General features: G+C 41.5%; 1 protein-coding gene across 2 annotated transcripts; it reads right to left on the bottom strand.

Annotated features, from left to right (window-relative positions):
- Window positions 1-579: 579 nt before the first annotated feature.
- Window positions 580-10579, bottom strand: LOC124874527 (flavin-containing monooxygenase 5-like). Of its 2 annotated transcripts, XM_047375918.1 has the most exons (10): window positions 10425-10579; window positions 9895-10035; window positions 6255-6443; window positions 6005-6170; window positions 4067-4209; window positions 2744-2940; window positions 2403-2550; window positions 2115-2322; window positions 1421-1493; window positions 580-1319 (listed from the first exon to the last, which is right to left on the bottom strand). In XM_047375918.1, the coding sequence occupies exons 2-10, from the start codon at window positions 10024-10026 to the stop codon at window positions 905-907; spliced, it is 1671 nt and encodes a 556-aa protein (XP_047231874.1). In that variant the 5' UTR covers window positions 10027-10035; window positions 10425-10579; the 3' UTR covers window positions 580-904. The 2 variants fall into 2 exon arrangements, with proteins under 2 accessions (XP_047231874.1, XP_047231875.1); XM_047375919.1 differs by lacking the exon at window positions 10425-10579 and having other exon boundaries at window positions 9895-10055.
- Between the last annotated feature and the right edge of the window lie 3866 nt (window positions 10580-14445).

Genomic DNA, 14445 nt, shown 5'->3' with positions numbered 1-14445 from the left:
ATCAACTTTGAAGATCTAAAGATTCCAATTTAGTGTAGTTAAGTCTTGTGTCAGATCTTTAATTGGATTTAAGCCTGGACACTTTGCTGGGGCGTTGTAACACAATATGAATTAGCAATGATCTAAACCATTCCATGTTAGCTCTAGCTGAATGTTTCGCGTTGTTGTCCTGCTGGAAACTGAACCACCATTTGCCATTTTCATGTAATCATTTTCTCGTCTTGGCAGGTTTGTGGCAGTTGGTTGAGGAGTATCAGAATTTGTGAATACACACCCCACAATTCAAAAATGTAAAAAAATCTATGTATCAGCTCCCTTACATTTCATGACTTTGCACTATTATTTGTCGGCCTGTAACATAAAAATTTAACTTAATGTAAATTGAAGTCTGTGGTTGTAATATGACAAACTGCTCAAGATGGATTTTGATTTGTCCATAAACTTGAGTAATATTTACAAAGAATGAATAAAAACTTAAATGTCACATTTATTAAGTACAATGTATATCTGATTGCAAACGACAGTTTTAGAGCATAAGAATTAAAAATACTGTATTTGGTAATAAAAGGATGCATTTAGTCATTTCAAAACTGCGCATTTATTTTCAGATTTTTGAAGACACACAAAGCTTAATAAAATCATTTTACGTAGTGAGCGTGAAATTTGACCTGAGAACAGAGGCTCTAGTGTGACAAACAGATCCTTAAAATTAAACAAACCAAACACTACAGGAAGAGCACCGTATATACAAATGTGCTATTTGGTCAAATAAGGAATAAAAGAAATGTTGAATTATAGTTTTAAGATCAGCCCGTTTTAAAAGATCTGTAGTAAAACAGGTTGCAACGAAGTTTATGAGTTAAAACAAATTATAGGCAACAACAAATCAGTAATGACATTGGGATCAGTGTGTGGGCAGCCAGGATTTCATCATGTCCAGCAAAGCAGCCGGATCCTGCAGGAACACTAGAAGGCTGTTCTTGTAGTAGTAGGCAGTCAATCCCGCCACAGCCGCGGATAGAAGCAGAGGCCACTTCAGAGATCTCAGAGGCTCGGGCTCATTGCACGGCCTGGTCTGCATGGGCTGAGCGACTCTGTCCCATTGGGTAAATATGGCCTGGCGGGCGCCGGCCCACTTTCCAGGTCCCCTAAGTCGATACTGGTAAGGGGTGCAGGGGCCGAGCAGCAAGTTCAGTCCTAGCCTGGTATCAGTCAGCAGCAGCCTGGAGATTCTGGGTCGGACTCCCAGCAGGTCTGCAATCTCATCCATGTAGTTGATGTAGTCAACCTGGATGGTGTGTCTTTGACTGCTGACATACCTGATAACGAAGAATGACTTTCAGTATGTGCAGAACATAACCCAGAGCTTTACAACTCTAGGATATGGACACAAGGTAATAAAAAGGTGGATAACTTTTACCTTTTAGCCATGGCCTCCTGCTTGGACTTGATGTCTCTTTGCATTGCAGCTGATGAAGGGAGCTTTATGCAACCTGAGCCAAAACATTCACTTTATTAAACAGAAGAATAATTTTGTCACAGCAGACATAAGAAAAGAAACCATAGAGATGCACTGGCCAGACTTTTTTGGTCAATTTCATATTTCCATATTTGTGGACCTTTGGACTGATAACAGATTTTAACCAATTCTGATTTCTCCGTAAGAGCTACAATTTAAGAGGATATAAAAACTGCATTTCTAATGCTTTTCATGCCTTCCTGCAATAAATGGAGTTTGTCTTTAGCACTGTATATTAGCAGTTAGCACAGTTACCATGGCAAGCATTACTTACTTAAACCTCTCCAAATGTATTCCCTAGAAAACATAAATCTTAATCTTAACTCAGGATTTCCATAAGGCTTCCTTTTAAATAACTTCCTACACCCTTTTCAGTAACAACTTCCACAAGGAACAGTTTTACTGTCGGTGCAAGGGAGGAATGCTTAGGTATGGTGCATTCACTGATTGAAAATAAAAAATTAGATTTTTTTGTTGTTTCTATTACAGGCCACAGGTCAGGGTCGATCAAGCTGAGAAACGTCCAGTTGGTTTATTAGCTGTTTTCTCAGTGTATCCCTACAAAACAAAAGGCAATTAAAATGCTTTTTCCTACCTTTGAAGACTCTTGTGGCCCATCGGGCCTGCATCTCACTGATTGGCATGATGGCTCCCAATGGCTGCACCAGACCAATGATAGCCAGCGTGGGGCGGTCCAGCTCAGGCGGAAACACGTACTTGTACAGAGATGTTTGGTTCTCAGAGACTGGGACCACGTTAGAGGCCAGGAAAGGAAAGGAAAAGTTGTAGCCTGTTGCAAACACCTTGAAGACACAGAGAAAGGTTGTTAAACTATGCCTAAGTGCTGCTATCTCACTTTGTACACACAGACATTTAAACCCACCACAAGGTCAACATCATCCGCTATGCTTCCATCATCAAACTCAACGTTGGAACCATGAAATTTGCAGATGTTGGGTTTCACTTGAACTGTTCCAGACAGGATGCGGTTGGGAAGTTCATCATTGACAGTAGGATGTTGACTGAACAACCTGAGAAACGAGTGATACAGTGCATTATGTGACTAAATGTACAATATGACTGTAGAAATTCTACGGATATCATGGATAAGATCTGACATAAGGCAAATTAAAAAATATATGCATTCGTAAGTTTCAGTGTAGTCTCCTGACAGTATCCCACCATTTAGTGCAGATTTTAATGTAATCTGCAAACATTCAGTACCTGTGCTTCGGTTTTAGATTGTACAAAGAATGGTTGAATCTGTTGTTGAGTCGCTTCTCTCCTAAAGAGCAAATAAGACTGAAGGGAATGACGTTTCGCAGAATGTTCAACACTCTGTTAAAGAGCAAATCAAGCGGAATCCCATTGTCTCCAACTCTGTTCAGAACCCAGGCTCCCCTTCGAGTGCTCAGGTAAAGCTAAAAGAACAAAAAATAAAAAAGGTCATCACCTTAGGGTGATTTTCAGGATTGAAATGATATTGAGAATTCAGGAAAATGTACAGTTGAAACTAAAAGTTGTTGTATGGTTTTCTCTAACTTTGTTTTAATTTCACTAGACCAGATGAAACAGGTTATCACACAAACCCTCCACTTTTAACATTTTTCCTTCTGTAAGAAAATTGTACAAGTTCATCTTGTTTGTTACAGTGTCTCCCAAAAATATTTTACCCCCTCCTAAAGTCTTTTCCTTATTTTGTCAAGTTTCAAACATAAACCTCAAAGTTTTTTGGGGGGGGGGGGGAGGATTTTATGTGATAGCACAACACAAAGCAAAGCATTATTGTAAAGTGGAAGAAAATACACTGAAGATACATCATTTTCACTGCTGCTCTGTGTTTTGCTCTATCCCTACTTCTATCCCTATCCTTGCTGCCTCACCCATGTTTCACCATTGGGATGGTGTATTTAGAGATGATGTACAGTGCTAGTTCTGGCCAAAAGGTTTAAAGTTTGTCTAGTGTCTTAAATAGCTTGTGGCAAACTACAACCGGAGATGCATTTTTTCAAAGATGGCTTTTTTTCTTGCCACTCTTCTATAAAGGCTAGGGTTATGGAGTGCACAACTAATAATTGGTTTGACGGACTCTCCCACCTGAGCTTTTGATCTTGGCAGCTCCTTTGGTTTGCACTTTCGGCACTCACATTTTTGGATGATGGATTAATTGTTTTTATAACCTATACCTACTCTAAGAATGGTCTCCGACGTGTCTGGTGTGCTCCTTGACGTTCATGATGCTGCGTTTTCATTCATGTTTTCTTAAAGTTTTAGGTGTAAAAGATTTAAAAACCATGCATGACTTTCCTTCCACTTCTGTTGCCCTGTCATTTGAAAACATGATGAAATGCACTGAATTTATGGTTGTAAAAGAACAAAATGTGGAAAAGTTCAGAGGTATGATGGTATATAGTTGAATGTGCACCTTTTCTGTGAATTCTGTTGAAAACATTGAGGCAGCAATGTAACAAATGTTTTGTAGAGTATATACAAAGTACAGTCAGTTTTTAAGATACGGGATCATTTGTGAGATTATTTCAATCCAACCTGCTTTGTGACTCTGCTCAGTTCAACTGCTATGTCCCCCCCGGAGTTGCCGATTCCGATCACAACTGCCTTCTTATTTCTCCATTCCTCGGGAGTCTTGTAGTCTCTGCTGTGGAAATACTTTCCAGTGAAAGTCTCGATGCCTGAGATAAAGAAAACACAGGTTGCAGATGCTATAATACTGCTCAGTGCTCTCAGTGTTATTGCCAACGCAGTAAACAATAATCAAACTGTTCAGCTGAGCGTTTCCACAACATGATTAGTCATGTTGTTTCAAAGGTTACTAAGTTTTACAATTGCGCTTAACATGCCACATCTGGTCTTAGATGAAAGCAGGGTTATTTATGATATATTCACTGGCTTGCAGAGTTTTCTAATCGTCCCTATTAAATTTTTTTTTCTAACATTTTGCTTCATTACCTCCACAAATTTTATTTTATCTGGATTTAATGTGAAAAACCAATTCAACCTGGAAACTCACAAGAGAAGACAGGGATGCAATTAGAAAAGTTTATTAGTGAATGTTTATATCTTTGGTGCTTGGACCCCAGTGGAAGACGTGAATGCTGAGAATGACATGGGCTTGAATGAACATCTTAGGGTTAGATTTAAAGATGTCTTCCCCCCTGGAATCCGATCCTGGTGGTGGAGTGGAGGCCTGAGGAGATTTGGAAAAAGTTTGGAAGCCAAATGGTGGAGATGGGGTGGAGGAGGGTCAAAGTCCAGCTGCAGAACAGAAGGTTCCATGGATGAAGATCTTTTAAAGCGGAGCCTTGAAGGATGATTGGCCGGGAAGAAATGCAGACTTGATGCTGACTGGTGGAGCAGAGCTGCATGGAGGAGTAATTAGACGAAGCTGGAGGTAATGGTGAGTTTTCCATGTTGAATTTTCGTTTAAACTCCATCACTAAGGAGTGAATAACTGCACACCCTTTTCTTCCAGAACTGCACTTAATTAAGCTCCTTCCATCTTCCCATTAACTCCAATCAGCAATGAATAAAAACAGCCCCACAGCATGACACTGCCATCACCATTAGGTTGCTGTGATCAGATGGTGTCAGGTCTTTCTTTCACACATAGGCTTTTTGCATGTAAACTGAAAAGTTAAATTTCTTCTTTTTATGACTGCCTTGTAACAACAGCTTTTTTGTTGCCCAAGGGTCCCCAAGTCCGGTCCTTGGGCGCTACTACCCTGCAACGTTTACATGCATGCCTTTTCTAACATGCCTGCTTCAGATGCCTGAATTTCCTCATCAACATGTTATTCAGCTTTGCAGAGGCTTGGTAATGAGCATTTCATTAGATTCAGGTGTGTTGGAGAAGGGCTGCATCTAAAAGTTGCAGGAGAGTAGCTCTCTAGGACTGGACCTGGGCACCTCTGTTCTTGCCTTTTTTCCATAAAGGCCAGATTTGTTGAGTGATGACTAATTCTTGTCCTGACAAATTCTCCCACCTGAGTTGTGAATCTCTGCAGCTCCTCCAGATTTACCCCTTGGCTGCTTCTCTGATTAATGCTCTCTTAGCCCAGGCCTATAATTTTAGGTGGATGGCCATTGGTCAGTAGGTTTTGTACTCATGCCATATTACTGCTATTTTCAGTAATCTGTGAGATGTCCAAAGCTTGGGTTTTTGTTTTATAACCCAACCCTGCCACACATGAAGACTATTTACAAATTACTGTAGGCATCTTCTGAAGGCAACTGGTTGCAGTGGATTTTATTTATTTAGGGATAACAGAGAAAAGGGGGGTAAATACAAATGCTCACCACACTTTTAGAAAATAGAAAAATAGAAAACCATGTCTCATTTTTATTTGCATTCACAATTACACATTACCTTGTGCTGGTCTATAACCTAAATTACATTAAAGTCTGTTGTTGTAAGGTGACAAAATGTGAAAATGTTCAAGGGGTAAAAATACTTTTACCAGGTGTTACCTGGGAAGTCATGGAGGGGCAGGTTAGGCTGGCAGTGATGTCCAATGCAGATCATTACAGCATCAAAAATGTGTTTTTCCCTTCTGCCATCCTTGTTCTCCGTTTCAACATCCCATTGTCCTGAACGGGAAAAATCGGATCTCTTCTTTATGTTAAGAACATGGGTCTGGGATACAGAAAGACAAAAACGTCGGCTAAAGAGATCATTTGCACATGTGAGAGCAGTATAAAGCTGGCAATGCATCCTTACATTCAAGCGGATGTGCTTGGTGAGCTGGAAGTGGTCCGCATACATCCGATAGTAGTCCATAATGAGGGAGTTGTGCATAAAGTTTGGAAAGTGTGCAGGAATGGGAAAGTCGCTGTAGCACATCATTTCCTTGGAGGTGTTGATGATGACAGAGTGGTAGATGCTGGCCCGGTCTGACTCTGGATTCTCCTGCAGTGACACACAGCTGGGGCTTAGACACAGCTCAGTTAGGCGCTACTGTGTAAGTACAGATGCATCTCAACTCAAAAAGTAAAACTCATTTATTAGATTCAACCAGGGGTGAAAGTGAGCCGGTACGGTCCGGTACGCAGAACAGGTGTTACGTCGATTCGCGTTTCACCAGCGTCTCCTTGCCGCTCACGCGGCAAAAAAGGCGCGTGCTTGTTGCAGGCTCGGAACCGTCGCGCTGTGCTCGCACCACAGGGGAACTACGGTAACCTTGAAAGCTCAAATGTCGTGTTTCGGAGAAGTCGATCTACATTTGGTTAGCTAGTGTGTTATTAGATAAACTAATATATCATCATTTTATAGATAGACATTTATATACACACACAGACGTATATATTTTAGATTCATTGCACACTAACTGAAATATTTCAGGTCTTTTATTGTCTTAATACGGATGATTTTGGCATACAGCTCATGAAAACCCAAAATTCCTATCTCACAAAATTAGCATATCATTAAAAGGGTCTCTAAACGAGCTATGAACCTAATCATCTGAATCAACGAGTTAACTCTAAACACCTGCAAAAGATTCCTGAGGCCTTTAAAACTCCCAGCCTGGTTCATCACTCAAAACCCCAATCATGGGTAAGACTGCCGACCTGACTGCTGTCCAGAAGGCCACTATTAGCACCCTCAAGCAAGAGGGTAAGACACAGAAAGAAATTTCTGAACGAATAGGCTGTTCCCAGAGTGCTGTATCAAGGCACCTCAGTGGGAAGTCTGTGGGAAGAAAAAAGTGTGGCAGAAAACGCTGCACAACGAGAAGAGGTGACCGGACCCTGAGGAAGATTGTGGAGAAGGGCCGATTCCAGACCTTGGGGGACCTGCGGAAGCAGTGGACTGAGTCTGGAGTAGAAACATCCAGAGCCACCGTGCACAGGCGTGTGCAGGAAATGGGCTACAGGTGCCGCATTCCCCAGGTCAAGCCACTTTTGAACCAGAAACAGCGGCAGAAGCACCTGACCTGGGCTACAGAGAAGCAGCACTGGACTGTTGCTCAGTGGTCCAAAGTACTTTTTTCGGATGAAAGCAAATTCTGCATGTCATTTGGAAATCAAGGTGCCAGAGTCTGGAGGAAGACTGGGGAGAAGGAAATGCCAAAATGCCAGAAGTCCAGTGTCAAGTACCCACAGTCAGTGATGGTCTGGGGTGCCGTGTCAGCTGCTGGTGTTGGTCCACTGTGTTTTATCAAGGGCAGGTTCAATGCAGCTAGCTATCAGGAGATTTTGGAGCACTTCATGCTTCCATCTGCTGAAAATCTTTATGGAGATGAAGATTTCATTTTTCAGCACGACCTGGCACCTGCTCACAGTGCCGAAAACCACTGGTAAATGGTTTACTGACCATGGTATCACTGTGCTCAATTGGCCTGCCAACTCTCCTGACCTGAACCCCATAGAGAATCTGTGGGATATTGTGAAGAGAACGTTGAGAGACTCAAGACCCAACACTCTGGATGAGCTAAAGGCCGCTATCGAAGCATCCTGGGCCTCCATAAGACCTCAGCAGTGCCACAGGCTGATTGCCTCCATGCCACGCCGCATTGAAGCAGTCATTTCTGCCAAAGGATTCCCGACCAAGTATTGAGTGCATAACTGTACATGATTATTTGAAGGTTGACGTTTTTTGTATTAAAAACACTTTTCTTTTATCGGTCGGATGAAATATGCTAATTTTGTGAGATAGGAATTTTGGGTTTTCATGAGCTGTATGCCACAATCATCCGTATTAAGACAATAAAAGACCTGAAATATTTCAGTTAGTGTGCAATGAATCTAAAATATATGAATGTTAAATTTTCATCATGACATTATGGAAAATAATGAACTTTATCACAATATGCTAATATTTTGAGAAGGACCTCAAATGTCGTGTTTCGGAGAAGTCGATATGACTTCTCCGAAACACGACATTTGAGCTTTCAGGGTTACCGTAGTTCCCTTGTGGTGCGAGCACAGCGCGACGGTTCCGAGCCTGCAACAAGCACGCGCCTTTTTTGCCGCGTGAGAGGCAAGGAGACGCTGGGGAAACCGTATCTGATGGGGAAACGCGAATCGACGTAACACCGGGAAGAGGGAAGAACGGCTATCTGCTATGAAGCAGTCATCCAGAACCAGTTATGGCTGTACAAATTCATGAGCAAAGAAAGAACAGATCCGCTACCAAAAGCCAGTCTAAAACACGACTTAATCTGTTTATAAATATAGTTTTTTTTCCCTTCATTCCAAATAGTTTCTGAACTGTTCTGCTATGCTGGAGCCTCAATGCTCTTGCTTTGCTTCTCTCTCCTCGGAGTTCGAGGTTTTTGTGAACGGCCAGCGTTTAAAACGAGCACCGCTACGTTTAATGTCTGTCTGCTCGCTGCTAAATACCCCAGTTAAAAGCAAAGGGAGAGTAACTAGTTGTGTTTCATGTTATTTTGCTGAATTACAACAACACAGTACAGCTCGAAAAACCACTTATGACCAGAGATTTCACATACACTACATGAGAGCGCATGCGCACTTACCTCCAAAACAGAACGGTTGTAAAGGAGATCAGTGCGTACGATAAAACCTCCGCTTGCATTAGGACAGTACGAACAATAAATCACTGACCATCTACAGACTTTAAAATAAAAACCACAAAAACAACCGAAGTGTCAAATTTTTTTATTTAAATGAAATCAAAACTTGACCACAATGCAGAAGAAAAGACGGAAGCTTAAGATGAAAAGTTATGCAACAGAAAATGGTTTATAATTGTTTCATACATGGCAGCTCTTTAACAATTGAAATATTTTACATTGTCTCAAGTGATTTTAATTTCTGCCTTATTGATACGTTTTAATTAGTTTGAGTTTGGACTTTGCTGAGAGAGAGATCTCTACATACCCCGCCTCCAGTGCCTCCCCATTCCCCCGTCTAGCTCCGCCCCTAAGAACCGCCAACAATTTATTTAGAACTACTTTCACCCAGGGATTCAATACACACATACTGATAAATTTTCAACATTTTGTTTTGATTATAATAGTTTAGAGTTAGTGAAAACCCAAATTTCAATTTTTCAAAAAATGAAAAAAAACTACATTCAGTGTCAGCCTGCAGTGTAGTATGTCCATTTAATGTACAGTATATGCACTCGGTACTTGACTGGGCCTCCTTTTGCATGAATTAATGCATTAATGCATGAATTAATCTGAAAATCTGAATGTTGGATTTTCATGAACTATAAGAAATGATCACAAATTTTAATAAAAACCGACCTTTGGAACGTATTTCACAATGTGTGTAAATAATCCGTTTCATATAAGAGTTCCACTTTTACTAAAAAATAACACCCGTAACATTTTGATGATAGTCTGAATAATCGAGACTCGCCTATGGTCCAAACTGGATGCATAAGAACCAACCTTAAACCTCCAGAGACCACCGATGTCATCGCTGCTCTCGAAGCAGATTGGCTCCAGCCCCTCGTCCAGGCAGCATTTCATACAGACCAGACCCGAACTCCCAGCTCCCACCACGGCCACACGACGACTCATGCTTCAGCTCTGCGAACCAGATTATCGAACCGGAAAAAGATGATCCTACAGAACATCAAAACGCATCCATGCAACAACCCACAGCACGAAGCTGCATCTGAAATCTGCATTGATTAGATTTAGCCCACATGTTTACTTCTAATGCCCGATAGTCTTAGACACACCTCTTATATCAACACTTGATTAAACGCAAACTTGGTCTTGATTCACAAGACTTACCAAACCAGCTAAATGTGATTTTTAATTACTTTTCTATCTAACTTAAAAAGAGTCCAAAGCGTGACGCCCCTCCCTCCCCAAGTGGTCCTAGCAAAACAACTGCAGCTCTGAAGCTTCATTTCGGCGCTTTCACTTTCAAGAAAACATAAATCTTCCCAAAAATGATCTAAATTGCTTACCTTTTTGGCTCTAGGAAGAAAAGCTTCTTTGGTGTTTTTATGTAACTGTGCAGTGGCTATGGTGCAACCTGGAGCTTCGACTGCAGATTGAACTTTGCTTCTTCTCTCAACAGAGAGAGGGAGGAAAAGTAAACAGACTTCCTGGTCTGGGAAACCGCTTTAATACTCGCTACATTTAACAATCATTAGACAAGCAGCTGGTGTCAACACAAACCTGTAGGAGGGTAAGCTTTCTAACATTTCAAACATGAGAGAATTATTGAAGGAAGATGCTTTATGGTTGGGTCATTTTATGATCCACAGTCAGTTCAATTTTCCACATAATGACCTCGGTTTTGAGATATTACATAAATGCTTTTTTTGATCATGTGGGTAACTTTGTTGGACCATGTGTTTTGATGTGATGAAATAATACGTTTTGGACCATCATTCCAAACTGTACTTTTTGTTCGCCACAAAGCACATCACCAAAAGAACAGCATACCCTCAAGGAAACATGGAGTGGCAGAGTCATGCTTTAGGGTTACTTTTCTTCAGAAGGACCAGAGTTTTTTTTTATCAATGCGGAAGAAGTTATAAATATTACTAAAAAGAAGTCAGTTTTAACCGCAAACCTTCAGGTGTCTGCTAAAAAAAGTGGAAGATGAAGAACCATTGAATTTTTCAGCAGCACTAAATGAAAGCATACATCCAAATCAACAAAGGGAAATACAAAGGTTTTGAATTGTCTAGCCAAAGCCCAGTGGGGTCACCTGAAGAAGTGTGTGCACAAAAGATGTCTTCACAATCTGATAGATTAGGAGAACTACTGCAAAGCAGAGTGTGCAAATATTCTGGAATTACATCAAAATGTGCTTAAGTATTAGTTTAAGGCTGTGGACATTGAAGTTTTGTCTGTTTTCAGAATTGTACAGGATAAATGCTGAATTATTAATGGAAAAAGTTTCAAAATAATTTTAGTGGTTTTAATGTCAGAAAAAAATGGCCACTTTACCAGGTTGTGTAGATGTTTCAAGAGCTACTGTAACTACTTTCTTTGTTTGCTTTGTTTTACATAAATGCCATGTTATGTTTATTGTTGCCTGCATTTCCATCGATAGCATTTAAAGTCAGTGTATTTTGATCCAGAAAAAAGATTAATGGTGCTTTGGTGGCTAAAGGTAGATGGGCTAAAACATATGTTGGCCCCCAAATAAAAGTATGCCCAGAGCCTCATCTAATCTAGAGCCAGCACTGCCACTGCCGCTTATTTTCTAGACAAGCGGTTCCCAGAGAGTTTGGGACGACACTTGGGACCGAATCATCGAGTGTGGTCTTAAGACCCTCTTCAGAGATGATGATTGCATACTAAGATTGATAAACATGTTTTACAAACAGTTAAAGCCAGGGCCAGTTCTAGCCATAGGCCACAAAGGCCATAGCCCAGGGCACCAGCTGCTGAAGGTGTTAAAAAACAAGAAAACATAGAATGACATAAATAATAGCCATATTGTGCAGCCCTGATTGGTGCAGCTCTTTTCTCATTCTCTTTATTAAGAATAATAATTCAGAAAATATAAACCATTACCCTGCCCCATACATCCTGTTATTCCTCATTTTAAAGAACCCCCCAATGCTGTCAATCACACGACGAAAGGGAAGTTTAAACCTACCGACTGATGCGTCACATATGATCATAATATATATATTTATAAAATCCAAGTACTGGATAGATTCCTCCTGGAGAACAGCTTGTTGTGGGATAGGATAGTTTAAAGAAACATTATAAAGAAAGATTAGCAAAAATGTTTGACTGAAAATTCATCTTCGAGTATGAGGATGAAGGTTACCCGTGGATGTTTAATCTCCTATCAGTCTCTATGGCTTCCAGTATTTTCTGCTTCGATGGAAGACGGGTCAAACCTGAAACATTAAACACTTCGTTCTTCATTCCCCAATGAATTTATAGTGCCTTGCAATGGTTTTCATACACGTGAAATTTTTTACATTTTGGACACCTAACACAACAAATTTAAATGAAAGAATTGGAATTTTATGTGATAGACCAAACCTAAATAGTGTTTAATTGTGAAATGGAAGGAAATGATACATGGTTTTTAACTTATTTCACAAATAAAAACCTTTCCAACAGCTCTGACCAGCCTCTGTGTCTCTGTTGACATGATGCTCAACATGTTTCATGTTAGGGTCATGGGTGATGTGCAGTGTTTCATCACACTTTTTCCATGTTGTCAAAAAGTTACAGTTTGGTCCCAACTGTGCAACCTTGTTCCACAAGCTTGATGTGCCCATTACATGGCGTGTGGCAAACTGCAAAGATAATTTCTTTGGGCTTTATTTTAGCAAAAGCTTTATTTTTGTCTATCTTCCATCAAGGCCAGATTTGTGAAGAGTACGACGATTAGATGTCCCGTCAACACATTCTCCAACTTAAGCTCTGAATCTCTGCGGCTCCTCCAGAATTAACATGGACATGTACAGGGGTTGGACAATGAAACTGAAACACCTGTCATTTTAGTGTGGAAGGTTTCATGGCTAAATTGTACCAGCCTGGTAGCCAGTCTTCATTGATTGCACATTACACCAGTGAGAGCAGAGTGTGAAGGTTCAATTAGCAGGGTAAGAGCACAGTTTTGCTCAAAATATTGAAATGCACACAACATTATGGGTGACATACCAGAGTTCAAAAGAGGACAAATTGTTGGTGCACGTCTTGGTGGCACATCTGTGACCAAGACAGCAAGTCTTTGTGATGTATCAAGAGCCACGGTATCCAGGGTAATGTCAGCATACCACCAAGAAGGACGAACCACATCCAACAGGATTAACTGTGGACGCAAGAGGAAGCTGTCTGAAAGGGATGTTCGGGTGCTAACCCGGATTGTATCCAAAAAACATAAAACCACGGCTGCCCAAATCACGGCAGAATTAAATGTGCACCTCCACTTTCCTGTTTCCACCAGAACTATCTGTCGGGAGCTCCACAGGGTCAATATACGCAGCCGGGCTGCTATAGCCAAACCTTTGGTCACTCATGCCAATGCCAAACGTCGGTTTCAATGGTGCAAGGAGTGCCAATCTTGGGCTGTGGACAATGTGAAACATGTATTGTTCTCTGATGAGTCCACCTTTACTGTTTTCCCCACATCCGGGAGAGTTACGGTGTGGAGAAGCCCCAAAGAAGCGTACCACCCAGACTGTTGCATGCCCAGAGTGAAGCATGGGGGTGGATCAGTGATGGTTTGGGCTGCCATATCATGGCATTCCCTTGGCCCAATACTTGTGCTAGATGGGAGCTTCACTGCCAATGACTACCGAACTATTCTTGAGGACCATGTGCATCCAATGGTTCAAACATTGTATCCTGAAGGCGGTGCCGTGTATCAGGATGACAATGCACCAATACACACAGCAAGACTGGTGAAAGATTGGTTTGATGAACATGAAAGTGAAGTTGAACATCTCCCATGGCCTGCACAGTCAATAGATTTAAATATTATTGAGCCACTTTGGGGTGTTTTGGAGGAGCGAGTCAGGAAACGTTTTCCTCCACCAGTATCACGTAGTGACCCGGCAAGAGGTCTATGGAAAAGTCATAGGAGCGGTGTGGGGGGAGCGACAGCGCTCGTGATTGACAAAACACTGATTGTAAATCGTGGTACTCAGAGAGAACATGGTGCAGATCCGGTGGTTCGACCTCCCTCACTTCCTCGCTAGGTGATCTGGGGGAAACGGGCAGACTGGAGACAGGATGACAAACACTGGGTGGACCACGCCTCTACTCTAAGTTCGGACCAGTTCAGGTGAGGGTTATGATCCCGTAACCACGAGAGGCCAAGGACTAGAGAGCTCTGAGAAATAGGGAAAACACAGAGAGCGAGACGCTCCCTGTGGTTGCCCGACAAAATTACTTCTAGCGGCTCTGTACGGTGAGTGATGACACGGAGAGACTGGCCGTCTAAAGCTAGGACTTGACGTGGAGAAGATAACGGCACTGTTCTAATGTCTTTCTGCCCGACCA

This window comes from Girardinichthys multiradiatus, chromosome 9, assembly GCF_021462225.1.
Source record: "Girardinichthys multiradiatus isolate DD_20200921_A chromosome 9, DD_fGirMul_XY1, whole genome shotgun sequence".
Lineage (NCBI taxonomy): Eukaryota > Metazoa > Chordata > Actinopteri > Cyprinodontiformes > Goodeidae > Girardinichthys > Girardinichthys multiradiatus.
This window is presented reverse-complemented; position numbering and strand designations above follow the sequence as displayed.